Here is a 23,625-nt window from a genome sequence, read left to right as displayed (position 1 = left end):
CAGCTGTGCAACCTTTCGTTCACAACAAGCATTTGTCCATTTTTTCAAGCATTCAGCTATCAATACAAATATAATAGTACAAAATAGTTTCCATATTTGGTGTTTAAAACAAAACAAAAAAACCTCATACAGCTCTGACACAGGCACACAGTGGTCTGCAACTGCACAAATTTGTTGGTTTAATATCTATATCTTCAGCAAATACAAAATTAAATTCCTACCCATAATATTTACAAGAGAGCAAATTTTGAAGAGATTAATTAGAGCATGTTCTGCAACTGATCACTTCAAAGCTGCAACCACCGAGTTAAAAGCACTAGTTTCAAGAACCTTGGTGGGCAAAAGGGGAGGAGGGATCCTAATCAGCTTCTCAGAAAAGGCACATAAAGCTCGACACCTTACACACAACTGCAGGAGCTGGGTATCCTCAATTCTGCCAACCAACAGAAATACTCACCTTGACCTCAGCTTGTTTTGCCATAATCCTAAATAAATTACAGCACTGAGTATAGTTCCAAGACCACAAAACTACAAAGCAATATGAGAGAAGGAAGTTGTTGGGTTTCTTCTGGTGATATGTGTCTTTAGTAAAATAAAGATTAAGATGCCCTCCTGCTCATTTATAAAGAAGTGGTCCATAAGAAATGTGAAAATTAGCAATACAAGTGTAAACAATATGCAGATTTTAAGGTACCTATATGTATGGAGCCTGAAAGAAATTCTCAGTGCTTATGTGTTTTAAAGGACATGTAGGTACTCAAAATCACACACAACTATGCTACAGTACAGGTAGCAGGAACTTTGACCAGAACTGCTGTTTGCTAAGCTTGTGTACTGAGCTCCAAGTAGTAAGTAACCCAAAGGCTCCTTTTTCTGCACAAGATGTCACAGACCTCTAGCACATTCCATTAATAACATTTCTAATTTAAACTCCCCAAATTGTTTTTTAATACAGTTCTCAGGATAAAAGACACACAAAATATTTTCATATTCTCCTTTAATGCTGAATAATTAGATTTTTAAAATACCAACCTTCTTGTACGTAATCATTAGCAAAATAATTCTGAGTTTAGAGACTAGAAGAAACCTGATGCTGATAGAAAGGCAATGATATGCGAACAGGAAGTAGGACTGGATCCAAGAACTCTCTTGTCATCATAAAAAGTAATCAAGTGGATGCACCAGAGAACAATGCTCTCCCCTCTTTTCAGTAATATTCTCACTAGAACAGTTTTCCACAACTGTTTCCCAGACTGCAACAGTTCTGACAGAGAAAGATGCAGATTAGCCAACACAAAATTAATAGCTGCAGGAACAGCACAGACATTGGTCAACAATTCTGTACCTTTTCTCCAGCCTTGGTGAAACCTGAAATTATGCAAGTTTCTAGGTAAGAATAAAGCACTGGGAGAAGGGATCACTCACTGTAGAGTGCATCATCACTCTGCACTCTACACAGGCTGTCAATTCAGTTTCAGGTTCACTCAGTGTTGTGGGCCTTACATATAAAGTCATAAATTGGTTAGGATACAAATGTTGGAAGGCCAACAGCCTCTGCTCGTATGTCAAGGCAGCACCTCCAAGCAGAAGGAACACTTTAGCTACATGTCCCTGGAGCAGATTAAGTATCTTCATAAATCCCTCTGAATAAAGTCTCACCTGTGCAGTCAATGCAATTCTGCTTACACTGGGGAGTGCTCCTGGACACTATCCAGAGTACCTCCATTTTCTAACTGCAGTTTCCTGTTCTGGAACTAGATCTGGCTGTCCACTCAATGAGGAGGGATGGAGGTTTTTAGCACACAGCATAAGCACCAGGACATACAGGGAATCACATCTCATGGACACAGCCTCAGGTTCCAGCAATCCCAGCTTCAGGATCTCCACAAACCTACCATCACATCTGAACATCATGTTTAATACTCCCCTGCAATGGACCTGTCTTCCAAGACACTGTACAAATTCATAGTCTACTCATTTTGGCCGCCCTAACGTTACTGCACAAGTGAGACACAGAATTCAACTACACTCATGGGAAAAAGAAGTGACTGGATTGTAACTGTCATCGAGTTCTTCTACTGGGAGAAATTACTTATTGCCTATTTAGCCTCTCTTTATGATTTCAAACATGCCTATAATATTGACTCCCCACACCATTCAGCTGTCTCTTCTTCAGACTGAAGGGCTGTAACTATTTAATCCCTCGTTGTATGGAAGCAATTGTTTTCTTACAATTACCGTGTCATCCTTCTCTGTATTTTCTTTGGTTTTACAGTACTCTTGCTTGAGATGGTACAGCCAGAAATGTAGCATTTAAGACAATAGCAAACCGTACATTTAAGCAGTGTAAAAATGAGATTTCTCCTTCTTTTTCCTTCTTAATACTCTGAACTTGTTGACAGACATTGGGGTTGAGATGACATTTTAAAGAAGGATCCTCTTTCCCTTTCCTGAGCCACGATGGTATTTTAGGGCCTACCCATGCATCTGTATTGCCATGTGAATTCTGCTATAAATATACACAACTTTGCATTTATCAACACTGAATTTCATCTGCCATTTTATTACTAATATCAAGAGGAGTACTATGATTTTTTTCCCAGGTTCAATATGCAGCCTTAATATTTGTCTCTGCATCAGCCCATCCAAAGCATATGCAGTTTATACAACTAAACACAAATACTAAATTCCCTTGTAATGTCTGCATTCTCTTCTCCCTCTTATTCACTGCCACAGCAGCTCCATCGATGCTCATTTATGAAACTTACTATTGACAGTTTACAGAACGATTACTTCATTTTTAATTGCTTCAAAGTTTTTCATCTCTATTAGAGGCAAAATCTTACAAAGAAAGACTAGGCAGTAGTTGCTGTAAAAGCTAACAAAACATAGAAAACAGATGCTTCTTCCATCCAAAACCTCCAAGTCATAACAAGAAAAAAAAAACAAGTCTGCAAACTCACTTCCCCCATATCAACAGTTCCTACTGGCTCTTGGATGCCATCTTGCTTCCCCAGACTCTCCAATGTCAAAAGCTAATGTGGTCCTGTGAACAAATTTTTCTTCTACTGCTCCACCAAAACAGATACCATAAAAGCAAAGCATTGTACAAAGATTCATGTTCTTCTTGCTGTTTGTCCTTAAAAGCAACAAAGCTGTAGGGCAGGACTGCATCTAAACATAAAGAGGACCTGTCAGCTAGACTTCCTGCTTTGTGTCTCTTCCTCAGATAGCAGGAAGCTACTCACACCCTCCTGTTGGCAATTGCAATAGTCACCTTATCAGGCTGCCAGCGAGACAAAAGAAAAGTTCTGTACTCTGAAGAGCTCCAACATGAGATGAGCCAACCTCTTATTCAATTGCAAATACCTTATTTGTATCCCCAAGGACTTTTATACAGTCAGACAGTTTGCACTTCAGAAAGTTTTGCTGCAAACACAGTGAAAAAAAAAGCAAAACCAAAATACTCCAGAGTATTATGAGCCAAAACCCAAACAATCACAAGATTTTAAGTACTGCATATGTTTTTCTCCTTATGGCTTTACAGCTGTTCAGGCCCACATTAGTGCTTTTAAGTTTGAAACCAAAAATACTACTTTTGTTAATGGAAAGCTGATATCCTCACATAATCACAAAACTTCAGAACTCAGTTTAAAAGAATAAACATCACAAACTGGCAGTATTAAAAAACACGAGCTGATGATACTGACAACATGCCAAAAATGGTAATCAGCATGGGGTATTAGGAAGCATATTCTGTCCTTACTAAATGCAGATTTTCTCACTTATTAAAAGCTTGCATTTCTAACCTTTTGTGAATCCATCACCATGTGGCCTCAAGCTTGGAGGTCTGACTGAAGAATTCAGGAGCAGCACACTGCAGAGCAACATGGGGCCCAACACATACCAAACCTGGGATAATTCACAAGGACACTATTGGGCTGTTTGTAACAGACTAGCACATTTTCAGAAACTGGGACACTTTTTTTGATGTAATAACATCTACCACTCTAATGCAATCCTCATCACAGAAAGGGCAAAATGGTAAACTAATTTGATTTTAAACGTGCCAATTCACCTGTTTCTTCAGTGTGTGCATCTGAAGAGACTGAAATTTCTGGTGCGCAATACCCCTGTGACTTCACAGAATCTTGCGCTGGAAATTATAATCACATTAAGGCATTCTTTTGTATTCCCAAGGAAGCTGTATCAAGTTTCACTGTTTGTAACAGCCACCTTTGAATCAAACTTTACCTGGGGAATGCAACAATGCTTCCTATTGCAGGATGAGCAAATACAGCATTTCTCTTCTGCACAGGAATTCTACACTTTTGCTTGCTGATCTACGTTGAGTCAAGTAACTTCCAGTTAGTTAAGTCATCAATATTTTTATTGCCTTTTCTATATGGCTGATTACATCTTTCATTCAGCAAAAACTGTTTGCAATACTGGCTGGGTACATTCTACCAAGGAGGAGGATTTGTTTTCCAGACCACCTCTCTTCCAGGTCTTCAGCCAGATCAGGTTCTTGATCTCCCAAACTTACTTAAATCAGAAGCATGCTCATTCAGGTGAGGTCATCCCCCAGAATTTATTCCATTTGCCATTCCCAGTTGATTTAGATTTGAATGTTACACTTCATAGAGCTGAAATAGCAACAGGAACCTAGCCACAATAACTTCTTTGGGAGAGGGTCTCAAAAATTTGTTTGGGGTTTCTTCCTACATTGCTAAGCTGATGCAGAAAGTAATCAAAAGCAGCAGCACTCTCATTTCCAGATTAAGTGACCCTGGCTATGTATACAATACCAAGTAGTGCAGCATAGCAAGAACTGATGCTGAAGACCAAGCATTCATACCACATACTTCAGGCTTTTTACTTCAGACCAGTTCTGATCTGGTCCTGTGGACTGAAAACCCATTAGTTGAGTGCATCTACCAATCTGGTTTCATCTGAAAAATATCAGGTTCCTGTGATCTGTGATCGTTCTGCAATGCAAACATACGTACAGTAAGTACAGGTGACTAAGATTCACTTCAAAAATTCACATCTGATCCAAACACTAATACAGTTGCATGCACCCTGTACACTAGTTGATCTTACACCTGTTAGCTGCCTTCTTTCCTGCGTTCATCTCTATTTTGAAACCTCATCAGACCCCTGTCAGACCCCTCATCCTTGTGCCTAAATAGCTTCCCAAACTGAAGGAGTGATAGTATCTTAAGATACAAGCCCTTGTGCTCTACAGAGGGTGTAAAATTTCAAGGATGTTATAGCTGGCAGATGAGTCAACAGACAGCCCCAATAATCCTTATCATTACATGACAAAAGACAAAATTCATATCATGAAAGGGATGTTCAGCAAAGATAAGAGGGCGAGGCTACATAAACCTTTGTTGCTCACGTTGCAGGTGGTGTATCAAAAATCTGCTTCAGAGGAAAAATCCAGGGTTCCTAGTATGGACCTTCCCCCATCTTTCCTTATTCAAAGAACAGCAGCTAGTTTACCACAGCTGGTTTACAAAGTTGCTGGGAAGTAAGACCCTAACCTTCAAACAGTAGCCTCCATAATGCCACTTGTAGTATAAGAAAGAATGTTTTCTATGGCCTGCAGATACCAAACGATGGAACACGCAACAGCAATGGAAAGACAGGATCTGAAGTAGATCAGAACCATGAAGTGATCATGATCTATCCTGGATTACCACTTTCTAAATCAAACCTGTCCAATTAAATTAAAGGGTCCAACTAAATAAAAGGGAAGGTCTTAAAGGTAAGCTGTCCATGAAAGAAAAGTTGCTCAGAAACATTTTTTTTTTTCTTTTAACATCACCTAATGTTTTTAGGAATACCACAGCTTGGTATATGCAGCTTTCCCCAGGCAAGAAAGACTTTGCCTGAACACTAACTATCCAGAACTTGAGGTCAAGACCATTCAGACACCAAGAAACTCTGAAGTCACTTCAAGGCCTATTCACCCAAAATTTGAAAAATTAGTTCAATTTACTCAAAAAATAAATTTTAGCTTCTGTGTGCATGCATATTTTGCATTTGCAATACTCATGTTCATGCTTAAGTTTTAAGGAAAAAAAAATAAATCACTTAAGTTGATAAGGTTGTTCACAAAAGAAGTGTTATCTTCCATTTCAAGTTGGAATATACGCTTCATTACCTGCCCAAGAAACATTCTTATACACAACTAAGATACTACATAGTATAGGATACAATTTAAAATTTAAGGATAAGCAATCATATTAAAAACGCTAAATATACAAAATTAAACAGGTTATCAAATTTATCTTACAAACTCTCAGGGCAATATAAGTCCTCTTCTTTTTTTGTGAAGTCACACATTCAAATTCCTACATCACCCTCTAAAGTAGCTTTTAAAAGCTCTACACAGATCAGGCTGATACATTGAACAGTTGCATGTAAGATCTTTGTCTAGGACAGAGGATGCCACTGAAGAAGTATATTGCGAAAGTCTACTCAGCAGCTTAAAATTTGCATTGCAAGTATCACATATTAAAAACTGCAACATTGCTATTGTTTCCCCACAAGTTCTCCAAACAAAAATTTTAAGATTGGTCACATGCCATGCTTTTCACAAGATGCATCATGCTGTAATTTCTTAAATTAAGCATAGTCTACTGAACACAGGCCAGCCAACATAAGTCTATATATACTCTATAATCCTTCCAGACACAATGCAGCAAGAATGAGCAGAAGAAGGTTGCAGATACACCACAGGATTATGCAGTCACAAAAACCTACAAATCTACATTGATGCAGTTGTGTTTGCATAGCATGTTTTAAAGGAGTTAACTTCAATACAAGGAGAATGAACTGTATGAGTAAAAGGTGCCTCTAAATGAGTGAAAATGGGTTCTTTTCTAGAGGCTGAACCTGGTTTAGCTATGTTGATTAAAAAAAAAAAAAAAAAAAAGACAAAAAACCACACCACTCCTAACACTGTAATTATATCAATACAAAAATAAAACAGGGACCAGGCTCAAGAGCCTCTTCTAGCTATTCCACACACAAAGACTAGTGCTACTCCTCTGTTAGAATGCACAACCGGACCAGAGCACCACAGAAGATACTCTTCTAATACCAGTGCTTTATCAGATGGCATTAGCCATAAATCAAGGATCACACTGTAAGCAGGAGAGGTCCTACACAGGTTCTGGGTATCTACCCATACAAGCTTCAGGGCTATAGTCCAAGCTGGCTCCAACTGACTGGGCTTTGAGCAGGTTTTGAACATTTTCAATAACCTGCTGATATTAACAGGTCCTGCAGATGTTCGGTATTTCTTGGGATCAGCTGTTCAAGGGAGAAGAACGTCTCCATGAATGTAGGCACTATCCAGGAAAAATCAGGAAAAAAACCTTCCTACGCAAGTCTGGGAAGAGCTAGCTGAGGGGTAGGCTCCTCATCAAGAGGGAATGACTCTGGAGTCCGTGCTGCAGCAAACCTGAGCTCAGTTACCCTAGCCTCCTTCCACTAAACTCTCTCATTCATTCAGCCCCACTGCTAACCAAAACTTTGTCTAATGCTCTGTCAAGGGACTACTGCAACCAGAAACACTTGCATCCTTTGCCCTGCTGTCTGCTTCACACTATAGGCAGAGAAAACCTCACTGCCTGCAGGCTGCAATACAGGTGCCCAGCTGCAGTGGGTTGACCCTGGCTGGATGCCAGGTGACCACCAAGGCCACTCTATCACTCCCTGCCTCCGCTGGACAGGGGAGAGAAAATATAATGAAAGGCTCATGAGTTGAGATAAGGACAGGGAGAGATCACTCACTAGTTACCATCATGGGCAAAAAAGACTCGACTTGGGGAAAACTAATTTATTACCAATCAACCAGAGCAGGGTAATGAGAAATAAAACCAAATCTTAAAACACCTTTCCCCCACCCCTCCCTTCTTCCCAGGCTCAACTCTACTCCCAGTTTTCTCTACCTCCTCCCCCAAAGTGGCACAGGGGGATGGGGAATGGGGGTTGTGGTCAGTTCATCACACATTGTCTCTGCCGCTCCTTCCTCCTCAGCGGAAGGACTCCTCACTCTTCCTCTGCTCCAGCGTGGGGTCCCTCCCACGGGAGACAGTTCTCCATGAACTTCTCCAGCATGAGTCCTTCCCACAGGCTGCAGTTCTTCATGAACTGCTCCAGCGTGGATCCCTTTCACATTGTGCAGTCCTTCAGGCACAGACTGCTCCAGGGTGGGTCCCCCGCAGGGTCACAAGTCCTGCCTGCAAACCTGCTCCAGCGTGGGATCCTCTCTCCACGGGGCCACAGGTCCTGCCAGGAGCCTGCTCCAGCACAGGCTTCCCACGGGGTCACAGTCTCCTTCGGGCATCCACTTGCTCCAGCATGTGGTCCTCCCCAGGGTGCAGGTGGATATCTGCTCCACCGTGGACCTCCATGGGCTGCAGGGGGACAGCCTGCCTCACCATGGTCTTCCCCACGGGCGGCAGGGGAATCTCTGCTCCGGCGTCTGGAGCACCTCCTCCCCCTCCTTCTTCACTGACCTGGGGGTCTGCAGGGTTGCTTCTCTTACATGTTCTCACTCCTCTCTCCAGCTGCAGTTTCTGTTGCCACAGCAACTTTTTTTTCCCCTTCTTAAATATGTTATTCCAGAGGTGCTACCACCGTCGCTGATGGGCTCGGCCTTGGCCAGCGGCAGGTCCGTCTTGGAGCCGGCTGGCATTGGCTCTGTCGGACACTGGGGAAGCTTCTAGCAGCTTCTCACAGAAGCCACCCCTGTACCCCGCCCCTGCTAACAAAATCTTGCCACGCAAACCCAGTACACCAACATGAGGAACCAGCAGATTCTGCTTAAGTTTTGAAGACCACATAGGTGCAAGATCCCAACATAAATGCATAAAACACAAAATTCCTTAACATGTAGAGCTTCTTGCTACGGCTGTTATGAAAATAATGAGGTCATCGTTCTACATCTACAGGTTAACATCCATACTGTAACTGCAAGTCTTGCATAAATAAAGAGCAGGCCCATCTCTACGCTAGGGCACCTGTGGCAACAGCTTGGTACTCCAGGCTGAAAGTGGGTTGTAGACAACTCGTTGCCTAACTCACCATCATCAATTCTTTTTGTCAGAACAGACTTTCTAAGGTGCTTGAACCTGCTGTTCATTACCAAGAAGAGTCATTCCATTTACCACCGTTAATAGAGAAAGGCGAAGGAGGACCAATCTCCTGCATATAGTGAAGATGAGGGCTGGAAGGGGAAGTCCTCCACACAAATGCATGAGAAAATATTTGAACTGCCAAACAGAAGTGTTTTCTTTTCAAGTTATACACAGATGCAAAAATTTTAAACTTTCTTATTTTTTTTTCTTCTTCAGTTTAAAAGAGTTGATGCCAGTTGCAGCAAGCATTCCAAAGATCAAGGGACTCCTACTGTATAAGAAGTATGGAAACCCCAGCAACAAGTACTGGTCAGTGACAGATGAAGGCATCTTGGACTGTTCTGAAGCATCAGTGGACCCGCATCCTGTTTAAACTATTATCCCCAACCCCTGGCTTTCACCACCTATAAAAAAATAACTTGGCTGATCTGTAACAACTTCTACATCAAAAGAATCCTTTAAGTTTCATATGGCACTATAACATGCACTGTGAGATCCATGAGACCTTGAGAAAGTCTGTCTTCAGAGATACTCCTGTATAAGAAACATTAGGCAAAACTTGCATGAACACTCAGGATATTGTTATCCTGAAGATTCACTTTTTTTAGAAATGGCACCAAAGGCGGCCACACAACAGAAAAGAAGAAGAGGATGAACTGGAGAAAAAGAGTAAGGAAAAAAAAAAAAACCATTGAGCTATTTAATCCTCTCCCCCCTTTAGTTAATACAAAAACATGCTCTCAGTTTCCAAGGCTTATTAAATTTATTGTTCTCGGAGTGACTGGCCTTCCACACAACAGCCTGTAGCAGTCACAAAAGTTAATGCAAGCATTTCTAAAAGTACAGGATGGCCAGTTTCATCTGGATATAAGTTTATAAAGGAAAAAATCTAAGAAACAGCTCCAGGCTCTCAAGGAGCTACAAGGCTGTACTTGGCACACAGCAGGTTTATTATCAGTATTTCATTAACTAGATTGTTAAAGAGAAGTCTACCTACCATTTCTACTGCACAGGTCTCATTTTCTATTCTCTCTCGGTTATCTGAATTCAGGAACGAAAGCCTAAAACATTTTCTTTCGGTATAAAGCTGAATAACCAAAAATAAATCTAAGCTACAAGGACAGAACAATAGTATTTAATTAAATGTTTAATGTACTTCTGATTTAGTTGATTTCATTGTCAGAGAAGGGAAAGTCATCCACTGCATGCAGCTCTCATCTCTATACAGCAAATCCTCAAATCAATTCGCTAGAAAGAGTATCTCCAGAAATTCTGTTGACTGGTTGATGAACCTCTCTTGAAAGCCTACACCCATGCGCATCTCACATGAAGACCTCCAAAAGCCGAAGTCAAGTTTCTGACTCCCAAATACTTCCTGACTGGTCGCACCAAACACCAACAGCGAACACGGACGGCCAGAAGAGACCTACTCCTTATCGCCATAGCGGACCCTTTGCAGCACTTCAGGAGGAAGGAGGGGGCACAGTTTACAGGCTAGCGGGCAAAGAAACAAAACTTGAGTGCTGGGATGTGCCCATTACGCTCTCCCGCTGTTAGGCTGAAAAGACCAGGTAAGCAGGTACTGTACTAAAATAAAGTCATCAGCTCATTACCTAGCCGTGCCACAGGGTTTGCTTGCCGAGTGTACGTCGGGAACTCCGGACACCAACCACGACCCCAGCCTGAAGTGCGCGCCTGCGATGCGATCTCTCGCAGGCGAATAAAGCCAATATTCATTAAAGAGCAATAAAGCTTACCCCTGAATACCAGATGCCTGGGCGCAGGGCTGATCCCGCCCAGGGTGACAATTTAGTTCATTCAAGCGTAACCTAAGCTCATGCATTTAGGAAAAAAACAGCGACCCGGGTCACGGCTTTAGCAATCTAATAGCGGCCAAATGAGCGGGGCCGCCGCACGCTCCAGCGGAACCCTGCCGGTTTATCGCCCTTTAACAGCCCGGCGGGCCGGGGGAAGGCAGCGCGGCCGGCCCCCGGCTGCCCGCCGCCCCCGCCCGCGCCCACCGCCCCACCTGCCCCCTCCGCGCACCCCGCCCCCCACCCTCCCGCCGCCGGGGACACCGCCTCAGCCGCAGCGCCCTCGGTAAGATGTCCGACGGGCCGGCGGCGGCGCGGCGGCGGGGGGGCGTCCCGCTCCCGCCGGGCGACCTACCAGGTAATCCATGTACCGGGTGGCGCCGGGCGCCGCGCTGCCGAGGAGGTCTCCGGGGCCGCGGGCGCTCGCCCGGCTGACAGCGGCGCTGGGCTACCGGGAGCCCCGCCGCCGAAGGGGAGCGGCGCTTCCTGCCGCCGCCCCGCCGGCCTCGGCGGCGCGGGGGGCTCGGCCGCCGCCGCAAGGTGCAGGGCTGGGGGAGGCTCGGCCGCCGCCGCCCCGAGGGCCTGCGGAGGGTCCGGCGCCGCCGGCGCTACCCCGGCGGCGCTGTCAGAGCCGACCGCTGCCGCCGCCGCCCGCACCTCAGCGCGCCGCAGCGGCCCTGCGCGCGGGGGGGGGGGGGGGGCGGGGCGGCGGGCGGGGGGGAGGGGCGCGCGGCGGCGGGGCGCGCGGCGGGGGGCGGCCGCGGCGCAGCCAACCCCAGCCCGGCGCCCGCAGCGCCCCAGCGCTCGCCAGCAGCGAGAGTCCCCGCTGCCCGCCCTCGCGCCGCCCCGCCCCGCCCGACATCGCCGTCAGCTGATGGCACACGTGGGGCGCGAGGAGGACGCTCTTAAAGGCGTACGCGCCCGGCGGGGCGCGCTGGAGCTTCGGTGGGGGCCGTCGGTTCTCCGCCCCGCCTCGCCTCGCCCCGCCTCCTGCTCCCGCCCTGGGAAGGCGGCCGGGGCTTTCCCCCAGGCGGGTGCGTTGCCTGGTCAGTGGGGCCCTCCCTTGGGGGGCGGTGAGGTGAGCGGGGGTCGGAGCCGGCTGCGCTGCGCGGCGGGAGGAGGAGCGGGGTGAGGCCGCAGGCTCCAGCTGGCGGCCGAGCGGCGGGAGCTGCTGCGCTCCGCCTCCGGGGCACGCGGCAGGAGAGCACCGGGCCGGGGGCGGGAGCGGGAGGAGATCTCCGGGCAGGGCTCGTTCTGCGTGGCTGAAGGCTTCGTCGCTTGCGGGGGCGGGGGGGGCCGAGGCCCCGCAGCCGGCCGGCGGTCGGTCGGTGGCTGAGGGAGCTGACTGGGAGCGGAGGGGCTCCTCACCCCGGGTTTGCAAATGGTTCCTTATTCCCGACGGGCAGGGACAGGAGCTTGGTTACTAACCTCAGTAGAAACAAGCCGTTGCTGGGAGGGACAGGAGCAGCTAAACCACATTCAGCAGAACCTCTGAGTAAACTTATTTCTGGGAAATTTGATGTAGGCAGGTGAGCAGCGTATCTTCTTTATCCTGTATCATGATTCCCTCAACCACCTGTGAAAGCAACGCTCGCACCTTGCTCTGCAAGCTGATGTCTGACCCGTAGGCTTTTCCACAAATTTGTAATGTTAGCGGTAACACCTGTCTTGCTGGAGACATAGAAGGAAACTTCTCAACGTGACTTTGGGCTAGGAAAGCTGGAAAGGCAATATCAAGTGAGATAACTAAAAAAAAAAAAAGACAAACCACACAACCCCCGGTGTAATAAAAAGGATTGCAAAAGCAGGTAAGGAGCAAAGAGGAAAGAAGGAGTAAATGAGGATCCAAGAGCAAATGGGAGTGTGTATTTGTAAGGATATTAGTAAGCAGTTGGCCTAGATCTAGTAAACTGGGGTGGGGGATGGGCGATTGCCATTGCTGCTCTGGTTTTTGTAATGAATTAAGGCCTGTTGCAAACAGGCTCAGTTACAACATCCAGTCAGTGTCAGAGAGTGTTGATAAAGTTTTCCCTCTGTCCTGCCCAAAAAGCAGGTAGTTCTTGTCAATGGATAATTCATTTTCCTCATGTGTCTAGTCTACAAAAAACTTGCTTCCTTTGACACTCATCACTTTACTTTGGGAATCAATGTCAAATACAGCTGTATAGCAGATTAAATTGAATTTAGTTAAGTACAAATGAATTTGTTTACTTTGAATCATTAAAACATTTGCTAATTTTAGCATTTTAATAGCTAAGGGGTAGAAGGAGGGATACAGGCTTGGCCCTTCCTGCTTTTCAGTATTCTGACTGTTTTCCTTATAGTTACAGCCATTTCTGGCAACTTTCTGCTGATCACAGGATGTCCTTTTGACAGTGGGAACTACAAGGTGAATAGAGGTGGCTAAAGTATGCCTCTCAATAATGTAACAAAGGAGCTTCAAGAAACTCAGATTTCATCATTCTTCTGTCATTGTCCGTGATTTTTAACATTTTGCAGTGCTTTCCCCTTTACCTTTAAACCCCTTTATTTCTTCTTTTTAGCAGCAGTAATACACCACTCTTGAGACTTGCTGCCTTTAGACACTTCTCTAAATGAAGGGTGACTGGAAGAGAACCTAAAGGAGAGCATCAAGAACAAGCAGAGATTTCAGAAGTGTTTCCTATGAGAGTAGAGTAATGGGAAAGGACTGGAAATTATATCTTCTAGAGCTGATTGAGGGGGGAAAATAGAATCCATATGTAGACAGTTGCTGCAAAGAGGATGTGGTGATGGGAAAAGAAGTGATTGGCTTGCATTGCAGCAGGGGAGGTTTAGTTCAGGCACTGGAAAACACTTTAATGGTAAGGATAATCAAGCACGGAAAGACATCACTACCAAAAGTGGTAGAATTTCTGAGAGTGGTCGTGAGTTGCATAAACACTTCTCGGGTGTGGTTTAGTTAGCACTGATTTTGATCTGTAGAGAATGAACTAGAAGACCCTTCTGTTTTATGTGAATCAATCTGACAGATCTGATTATGAAGATGCAATATGTTTATATGTGCAAGGGAAAATACGTATTCCCAAATGACTATTTTATACATGAAATTTTCTTTCTATCTTATAAACAAGTGTTCACGAGCTGAACAGAACATCAGTTTACAAAATCAGAACAGACTTGATCGAGAGGGAAGCCAAGCCTAAGCTAACATATTAGTCATCCTGTTCACTATGAACACATGAGTCTTTTGGCCATTGTGTAGCCTTATGGAGCATTCATTTTATGACATAAAGTGAAGATTAACATTGAACAATAGCAGAATGTAAGCAGAATACAAGTCCTATAACATGTGCCTTCTAGCCTACACAGTCACTGTGTTGCTGAGGTTTTTCTTGCAAGTCCTGTAGGATTTCTTTCATCTAAAAAGAAGTTCAGTTTTATATTGGAATGTATACCTAATCCAGTGTTAGCTATCTTCATAAAGAAGTTTGTCAGCAGGAACTAACATGTCAAGATAGAAGTGAAAAATATCAAAGTATTTTAATGGGGCAAAACTTAATGTGGCAGCTATTAGGTAATAACTCTGGTTCCAAAAAGTAAAGTGAGCTTCTTCACAGAATTGTGAGTGTATCTTCAGTTGAACCTTGTTGCAAAAATTATTTCTGGAAAACTTGTATGAAAAATAATCAATATTGGACTTTTTGTAATTAGGGTTTGACCCTGAGAAGTGCTGAGCACAATATTTAATCATCTATTGTTTATGTCAGTGCAGTTTAATGACTTTGAACATTTTAACCTATGATTGCCACCTGCCAAATTCAAGGTTTTATGGCACTAGCAGTCAACAAACTCTGAAGGTGGAATTGACATAACATTTATTTGTTCATTAGTAGATATTGCATAACAGGAATTTAAAATGTAAATACTAACAAATATGCCTATTTTCAAACATATCTGAATGGGATTAGTAGGGTTTCTTTCAGAACTTTATAGTCAACTATATAGATACAAGTTGTCTAGCAAGCATTATCTTGGAAAACAACTTGAAGGACAGGCATACTTTAGTATACCTTTTAGTCATACCACTTTAATTTCTGGTCTCATCAGTTAAAAAGATTCTGGCAAAGATAATACTTGTATAGAAGTGCTATAGAAAGCAGTGCTATTCATTCAGCAGCAGTACATAGGAACAGTATGGCCAGTGTTCCTGCATCATGGTTTGAATGACCTGAACACTGGATGTTTTATAAAAGGTGCCCTAAAGCAAAGAGACCTAGCAGCATATCAGTGATTGAGATTATCTAAACCACTTTGCCACATTATAATAATTTAATTCAGTAAGCGAACAAAGTGGATGGTGTGTTTGTTCTCCCCTTGCTCACCCCACCCTTCCCAATTGCCTTACTTTTTAATAACCTTAGGTGAAAGGCAACTGACTTTTGTTTATTAGCAAGAAGGTAGTTGTACTAATCTTCAGTTTTTACTGATATAAGCTGCCCAGATAGCTCTGTTTAAGAAACTTAATTACGAGGGGCGGGGGGAAATTACTCTTCTAATTAAAGTTGAGAAGCAGAGATAAAGCATTCAATATCTCTGAAAGTACTGAGACTACCTTACTCATTCTGTGTTATGTTTCAACGTTAGTTTTCCACTGTACAACATCATTGCAGAGGGCAGACTCTCTTGGCAAGTCATAGGATAGGTAGCAGCAGGAAAGCAAAACATTACAACATGTGTAGCTTCATGTTAATACCATATCCTTACTCGGGAATAATAAATATCTGTGGAGAAAAGCCTCACATAAAAATATGGACCACTTTGACTCAGGATACTCATACAATAATGAAAATGCTCCCAAATGCTACAAAATCCCTTTATTGGGCATGGCTAGAAATTTAGAATCAGATGCCTTAAAAGATGTGAATAGTAGTTAGTTCAACAGGACAAATGATATGATAAAACAGTCTCCTACTTCACTGACAGAATAGACAAGAAGCTAGAGATAAGAAGTAAGACTAGTTAGAGGAGTTTGATGTTCAGCAGCTGGAAAACTGATATAGGTAAAAAAATATTTGAATGGTCTAATTATAATAGATTTTTAAGTATAAATTTTAACAACAAATGTGTGTGGCCAATTATGACCAAAAGTGTTTCCTAGAAAGATCCAGAAGGGCATAAAAATGGAAGAAGAACTGGATATAGAAATCAAAGAATGGGTTTTTCATAAGCAGAGTTTGAGTATTAAATAGAGGTCAAGAGCAGTCAGCAGTTGTATTTGCAGGTCCAATTTCAATAAGTGACTTGGAGCCTGCTGTTAAACAACTTCGTGTAACTGTTACTGGGGAAAGGGAGAAGCTGCTCTGAGTAAATAAAACTTGAAGCGATTTGCAACTCTTTATCTGATATATTGACAAATGTCAACATGCAGAGATACTACAGGCAAAAGTGAATGAACACTATGGGAGAAGCAAGACCTTTCAGTCAAAAATCTCTTCCTCTTTCTCTGTGCTCTAATGCTTTGTTACCTTCTGGCATTATGGTCACCATGTATGCTACAGTTAGGTATTTTTCCTACAAAAGAACATGTGGTTATGAAAGCAAGCAAACAGATTTTGAAAAGGATTTTTCACCTGTTCTCCTCCCTTTTCTTGTTTCCTGAAACATTTGTCTGTCCTTTAGGTAACCTTACTAGCAAAATAACAACAGGCTGTCTAAAAGCAAAGATTAATGGTAAAAAAAGGTCAAATGTAGAAACCAGGTTGTGACTGTAGTTACACTGATATAAATTTAGTATAATTTCAATTCATAATTAATTTAAACCTATGGGATATGAATAAAGTAATTGTAATATTACAGTTGATTTTATATAGGTTATTTACTCTTCCCTATACCCTAAAAATGTTACTGTTGGTAAAACAATGCAAGAAGATTTGCATGAAGAAATTTGAATAGATTAGTCAATAGATTATATTGCTGAGCAGACTGGCAATTACATATGATACTTTTTAATTTCTAAGTCACCTCAGCCTGTTGCTGATGGTAGTACTGTGGACTCATTTTTCATTTCATGACTCTTCAATGGAAGGTCATGAAACAGTCCCCACAGCAATAAAAACAATAGTTAAGAGTCCTTGTTTGAATTATTAGCAGAGTTTGAGGACTAAACGAGCACAGACACGGAATCTCCCCTTGGTAGCAGGGGTTCTGTGTTTAAGAAATTGTGGAATTTGGAAGGCCTAGATTTAGGGCTTTAGGGTTTCTTCTCATACATACTTGACAAAGCATTTGCCTTTTCTTTGCTTGGTTTCTTTTTTTTTGGTGAAATGTAGAAAATAGTGTCTTCCTATGGGAAGGTGTTGTGAAGATTAAAAAAAAAAATAAATTCATTGTTGTGATCTGGTTTAACCCTCTGCTGCTTAGGGCACTGTGGAAATACCTTCAAGAGATGGGTTAGAAGTTGTACCTTCACATCCCTGCTGAGAATCAACAAGGAGGAAAACGCTAAGAAATCTAGTCCCATTCCACATAATGTCTGGCTTTCTGGGATGAGCTGAACCTTTGGATTTTTGTGACTTCAGTCTAGTGCATTTTATGAGGATTACAGTTCCAATTGGAGTTTGTAATACATTTGTTTCTAGTATTAATATTGTTTACAGAGTATTCAAATATTTCTCTCTCATGTTATGATTGTTTTGCCTTTTTAATGAATAAATAAATAGAAGTAATACAGTTATCCTGTGGTCTTTGCTCTAATATTAACACACAAATACATGTTTTCATCTGTAGCCTTTTCCTTTGTTTTTGACCACATGATGAGAACTCTGTTAGGCCAGAATTACACTTGTGTTCCAAATCGACCCCTAAAAATATTAGAGAGAAAATATTCTGGGTCTTTCAGACTATAAGATGGGCTGGGTTTGGATCCGGTGCTTAAAGCCTGCCACCTTTCCCTTTGGTCTTAGAAAATTCTTCATATTTTCAGAACTTCTCAAATCATAGTCTTGTGAAGATGTGAAAAAAATGCCATTTCAATAGTAAAAGACAATATATCTTATGACTTACTTACATAATACCTGTGTTGTGTTTGGAGATTAACAGTGCCCATCCTGTAGGTCTGCCTGTCCAAAGGAGAGGAATGTGGTGACTCAGCTAAAGCTGTGCAGAGACCTGGAACATGGGTCTGACTGTTGCTAGTATCAGTCTTTCTCTTCACTCTAAAAGAGTAACGGCATGTATGAATTGGTGAGAAGAAATATGAAGTCTCAAAGCAATTGAAAAAACAGGTAATTCAGAAACAAAAGAAATTGCATTTTGCTTATGACCTTGTATTTCATATTTATATTCAACATGTTAACCCATCTTATATACTTCAGCTTTGTATCTTCATTAACAGCCATATCTTCCGGAGAAGTCAGTGTGACTACAAACCTGTATAACTAAATTTTGCCTGTAGTCTAAATATAGCATATATTGAGAATATACTCAGCAAAGCATTGCAGCTATCAGTGGAAATGACCATTTCATCTCTCACTGGAAATAATGAACACCAGAAACAAAATCTCAGTGGTTGAAGTTTTTCTACATTTTAACTTACTTTGTTTCTGAATCTTAAATGAAAAGCAAAATGCCTTTTAGCAAAAAGGATAAAATAAATGCTCAGAATGAGTAAGAAATAATTTGTTGGTATGGATATACCTTTATGGCAGAAATGAAGCCATGTTGTAGCCTAATCTAGGTAGTATATTAAGAAGAGAAATGACAATGTAGTAACACATGCCTTAGAGTTTGAACTCCAGTTACCAGTTCACACAAAAGTAATGCTTTCACTTTTATTCACGTTAGCGAATTTAAGCTATGCAGGCATGTGAACACAAGTTATAATAAAACCTGCATTTTGCTATGTAGCATATCCTTAGGGGCTCTTTTTTCTTTAAATCATGTCCTAAAGCCCTACTGACTAAAGTGTGCTTAAATGCTTTGCTGCATATTCGTGATGAATTAAAGTATGTAACTAATGATAAGGCACACATATCAACATACAGCTGAAACAGGATTAAAAAGCAGTATCAGAGTATAAGACTCTGGAAGCAAAATCTGAGGTATAGATATCAGTGCCTCAAGAAATCATAACAAGCCTTGAACACTATCAGTCCAGAAGGAGAATCCTATGTCAAGTCAGACATATTTACCAAAAGGACTGTGGTTCAGCCATTTTTTGAAGACAAGGAATAGGGAAAAGGTTATATCAACTGCAGATAATTTTAAAGGATTCCCATGTTGTTTAAAAGCCAGAAATATGGGCCAATGTACTAATTCTTGAGGAAAAAAATAAATGTAGTAAGTAAGGAGATACTGTGAATTGAAACCCACAAGCTAATTAGGAAGTCTTAGAAACAAATTGTATCTCTCCAAAGGATTTGTTTCAATTGTAACTGTTCCTGAGGCATTTTGTGATGTTTCTGTAGTTACAGTTCTATACATCTGAGATAATAAAAGTTTGAAGCAATGATACACCAAAAGAATCCAGATAAATCAACTTCATGCTCCCCCACTAGGACAGCAGATGTATTTTTAAACTGGGAAGTTAAGAAAATAGTGCTACACTGGAAAATATGTCTGGAAGCAGGAAAGCAAATGTGCATAACTGAAAGTGTTGTTTCTTTTTCAGCTCCACTAATCTCTCTGTACTGGGGCTATTAAGTACATAACTTGTGTTTTTAAATCACTCATCTGTCTCCTTGGTTTCCAAAAGCAACTCACATACACAAATCTGAATGGCATCTGTACCGTAGGAATAACATGAACTGAAGGTAATCCAAATGTTTTTGAAACACCATGCCTTCTAGGTTTAGGAGCTTCCACTTAAATATCTGTATAACTACCTCCACCTTTGCATGAACTGCTCATGGAAGGTTAACACATGTGGAATATAACACTGGAGGTATTCAGAACCAGTTATATTGCTTTCTCCATAAAGCAGTTTGGTTGACTGATGGCTACTCTACAAATGCTGTAATTCATACAAAATGGTTTCAGTACTCAGCCCACTTATGCGGGAAAGGTAGGATAGTTTATGTTGAAACAAGTTTACATATTGTCTTTTCTAAGGTTATGATGAGTGACTAAGGTTGAATGTAGCAGGCTGTTAAACATACCACTTTATAAAACTTTATTCAACAGCTGCTTGAGTATGTGCTTTAATGTGCAAGAAGTTCAAAAGACCTTAGTTCAAATGTTTATAGAAGCAGAATATTAAGTAGGTTCTTCTTAATTTTATTTTTTTCTTAATTCAACTTCCTCTTGGAAATCCACAGGTCAAAGTCTCACTATATTTTTAGTACCACAGATTTTTAAGAAACTATTCTGATAGTGTGAGTGTAAATGAGAAAGGATCCCCACACAAAATGGATGATCTTCATAAAGAGAATGGTTGCCCATTCTGAAATCACATGCAGAAAGCTACTTAAAAATATAAACAGTATTTTCATCCAGTATTTGCATCTTCAGCTTAATCTTTCTGTATTATAACAGTAATGAGAATATCTTCTCTTCAGAAGACTGGACCCTCTGACTCAGGAAAAGGAGAAAAGCCTATCCCCCTCTTTACAAAGGTTCAAGTACTTGACTTGAAGACCCAATTCATGTTCCTAATAAAAACAATAGCAATGTTGCTTCTGCTTTCAATAGGTGGAAGACACTGGCTACCTGACCTTTGTGTACTGGGTTTTGTTCAGAGGTCTTCCCAGTAATTGAACTGGATTTTCCATAGACCTTATGCACTCATTTTCACAAGTAGTCCAGAATTCATATACTCTTGAGTGCTCTGAGCCATACCGTGTTGTGTGTGCACTGTGGTGGTGCATACTCCATCCATGGCCAAGAAGGATGTGTAAAGCAAACAAGTGAAGTAGCTTAGATGGGTTGGTCCAATCAAAACTAAACTGCAAAAGGAAATGAGGTGATATAATTACATGTCACATGGCTAGCACATGGATGAAAAGATGTGTTTTGCACTTTGAAGCTGAGTAGCCTGTGTATTTTTGGAATACATATTTTATCTTTGAGCTTAGGCTAAATTAGCATGACAAGATCTAACACTATTACTCTCTGCATGGAAGATTTTTTAATGAGAGACAACAAAACACCATCTGTTGGGAGACAGGCAGCTGACCCTGAAATGCCATCACTCTGACAGCTCTCTCTACTGTATCTTGTTCCCTGCCCAGAAGATCCTTCCAGTAATACTGTTCCAGAATGACTGGAAGCCACTGTCCAAGAGTGGGAACAGATTATAACAGCACACAGTAGGGCTTCTGTATCCTTTAAACGTAGGAAAATGGCAACAGATAGATATTGGGATGGTGACATACTGGGATTCTGCTTGTTTAAATCCACTGACTTATAGAGTTCCATAGGAGGAATACAATTAATATTTTAGCTTTCAGCCTACAGTAAACCCCTGCAGGGATTCAGAGAGAGGTTTTCATGAAGTCTCGGAAGCTCAATATGGATCTGTAATAAATGGAAAAAATCAGTGTCAGGTTCTGCTGTGGTGAAGAAGAGAAGTGGCACGGCTCAGCAAGCGTATGTGAGGGGTTTGTTCACTTGAACTGATTGAAAGCAGGGAAAGAGGAATGGGGAGTGAGTTTAGGGGGTTTCAGTGGGAAGGGGGTCTGTGGAAAGGAGCGGGATTCTAGAAAAAGGAAGGAGAAGGATGAGGGAAGTTCTGGGGCTTTGGGGAGTCTCTCCGCACACTCGCTAGCCCTCATGCCTTCAGATGACAGGATCCAGGACACATCCTTCTGCCTCCCCTATTTCACAGTAGCCTCTCCTCCCTCCACAGTCCACTCCCATCTTAAAACCTAGAGGCCACTTCTTCCTTCCTTTTCCTCCCCCTGAATGGCAGTCAGCTCCCACCCTCCCTAGACGAAGCATTCACTCGGCAAGGATGGGGCAGGGAAGGGACAGCCAAAAATAAGCAGACAGGTTGTTGCCAGGTTTCACACTAGCAGACCACACTTCACACACTCCAGCTTCAACCCCAGCTAGATCTTGCAAAACAGGTAACAAGGTCATACTGTTGTTTACTTGGGCTGTGCCTGGAAGTTAAACTTGCCTATTACCACTGGCATTGGTGAGAAAAACTTCCACAGATTTCAGCTGATTTCCATGAGTAAAAATTGAATGGTTTGTTAGCAATCCCCTTTTTCCCTTGGGTCTTTGGAGGAAGGTTGAGGGACCCTTTATTGCCATTGCTACTTTTTGCAGAGCTATTTGGGTGCTGGTGGTATTTGCACAGCAGTTTTAAGATGCCTCCATCAGCTGCTAGAACATATAACAGTATATATATATTGTTTATGTTCTTTATTGCTCCCCACAGAATAAAATTTCTGGGACATTTTTCCTTCCTTCCCAAACAAGGTAAAATAATAGTTAGGGTAAAACACATATAATCCTTTGGGGAGAAATATGGTGTAGCAAGAGTTAAGGACATTATTGACTGAACCAGCTGTACGGCATTACGCTATTTAAACAATTTAATTCTGCTTAGGTGCACTGTGTAAAATTAGGTGTAGAAAACAGCTAGAGGCAAAGCCTGTTGTAAGTCCCTAGTATGTTAGCTATGACATTTAGACTTTTTAAGGGTGTGAAACATATATAACAATTTGTTCATACAAAAGCATGGACAAAGGCTTATTGCCATTTAACAAAGAAACAACTGCTTTGCCCTGGAGAACAGAAGATGGTCACTGGCAGGGAAGGATTCAGTCTCAAATGAACAGAGTGGGCTGTGCTGTCATTGGCTTGTTTTTACTGGGAAAATGTACTAATAGAGTTGTTAATTGACAATTACATTAAATGTGAACTTGCCCTTACTATGGCCAAGGGCAGATCCATGTTAACTGCTTTTGTCTGAGATAATCACAATTAGTCGCTGTATTTAAAAACAGAGTGTATTACTACATTAAAAAGTTCATTTAGTATTTTCTAACCAAAGGGATTCAAATGCACAATGGACGTGCCAAATAGCTGATTTTAAATACCAGCAAGGAACTCTAAAAAAGCTGTTCTGTTCACAGGCACAAGCAAGTTGTCTTGAATTAGGACATCTCTTAGCATTCCTTACCACTCCCTCTCACTTTTCAGGCTGTATTAACCTGCTTAATACAGGGACTCTGGATGGGGAAACGTGTGACTAGATTTCTGTCAGGATAAGGCTCCCCTCTTGACAGACTTTCTGCAGTAGGTCTGCACCATTAAATATGCATTAAGACTTGCAGAGACTCAGGAATGAGACCAATTCCATACACTTTATAGTAAAATGTAATTACAAACTAAGAATAGGCAGAATGCTCATTTCTTTTATAGTCTCCTTATTTTATACAAACTGTAAATGACTAGCTACTATTCCACATTATTATTTACAGGAAACTGCAAGTATATAGTTAAGAGAGAAAATCATGGGATTTAAACCAGATATTACTTAAATTGTTGTACTTAATTATACACACTCAGCTATCCTGTTTTTCAATTAAAGACTGAAATGAAGAACACCTTTTGCTAACACTTGTTCTCAATGCTATTTTACTGTATCAAGACTCACCCTTAAATATAAATATGTAAAGTTTTCATGAAGATAACTAAAATAATAAATCTAGATTTTTAACAAA

The 23,625-nt window shown here is 41.8% G+C and overlaps 1 protein-coding gene and 3 long non-coding RNA genes across 6 annotated transcripts in view; 3 read left to right on the top strand and 1 right to left on the bottom strand.

Annotated features, from left to right (window-relative positions):
• ARL15 (ADP ribosylation factor like GTPase 15) overlaps positions 1 to 11,644 on the bottom strand; it is a 229,220-nt gene extending 217,576 nt beyond the window's left edge. For all 3 annotated transcript variants that reach the window (XM_030004113.2, XM_030004118.2, XM_041120873.1), the window contains exon 1: positions 11,328 to 11,644. Coding sequence is in view for 1 of the 3 variants with exons in the window: in XM_030004118.2 (XP_029859978.1) it covers positions 11,328 to 11,339 (12 nt within the window). In the remaining 2 variants the exon portion in view is untranslated. The remainder of the gene's footprint in view (positions 1 to 11,327) is intronic.
• Positions 11,645 to 11,876: 232 nt separating this feature from the next.
• LOC115336705 lies at positions 11,877 to 20,136 on the top strand. The gene is made up of 2 exons (XR_003921870.1): positions 11,877 to 12,050; positions 18,067 to 20,136. It is a non-coding gene; the product is annotated as an uncharacterized LOC115336705 (long non-coding RNA).
• LOC115336706 lies at positions 12,128 to 15,893 on the top strand. The gene is made up of 2 exons (XR_003921871.1): positions 12,128 to 12,780; positions 13,519 to 15,893. It is a non-coding gene; the product is annotated as an uncharacterized LOC115336706 (long non-coding RNA).
• A 466-nt stretch (positions 20,137 to 20,602) lies between the features above and the next one.
• LOC115336901 lies at positions 20,603 to 23,625 on the top strand. The gene is made up of 2 exons (XR_003921987.1): positions 20,603 to 21,269; positions 23,471 to 23,625. It is a non-coding gene; the product is annotated as an uncharacterized LOC115336901 (long non-coding RNA).

Source organism: Aquila chrysaetos, chromosome Z (genome assembly GCF_900496995.4).
Source record: "Aquila chrysaetos chrysaetos chromosome Z, bAquChr1.4, whole genome shotgun sequence".
Classification (NCBI taxonomy): Eukaryota; Metazoa; Chordata; class Aves; order Accipitriformes; family Accipitridae; genus Aquila; species Aquila chrysaetos.
This window is presented reverse-complemented; position numbering and strand designations above follow the sequence as displayed.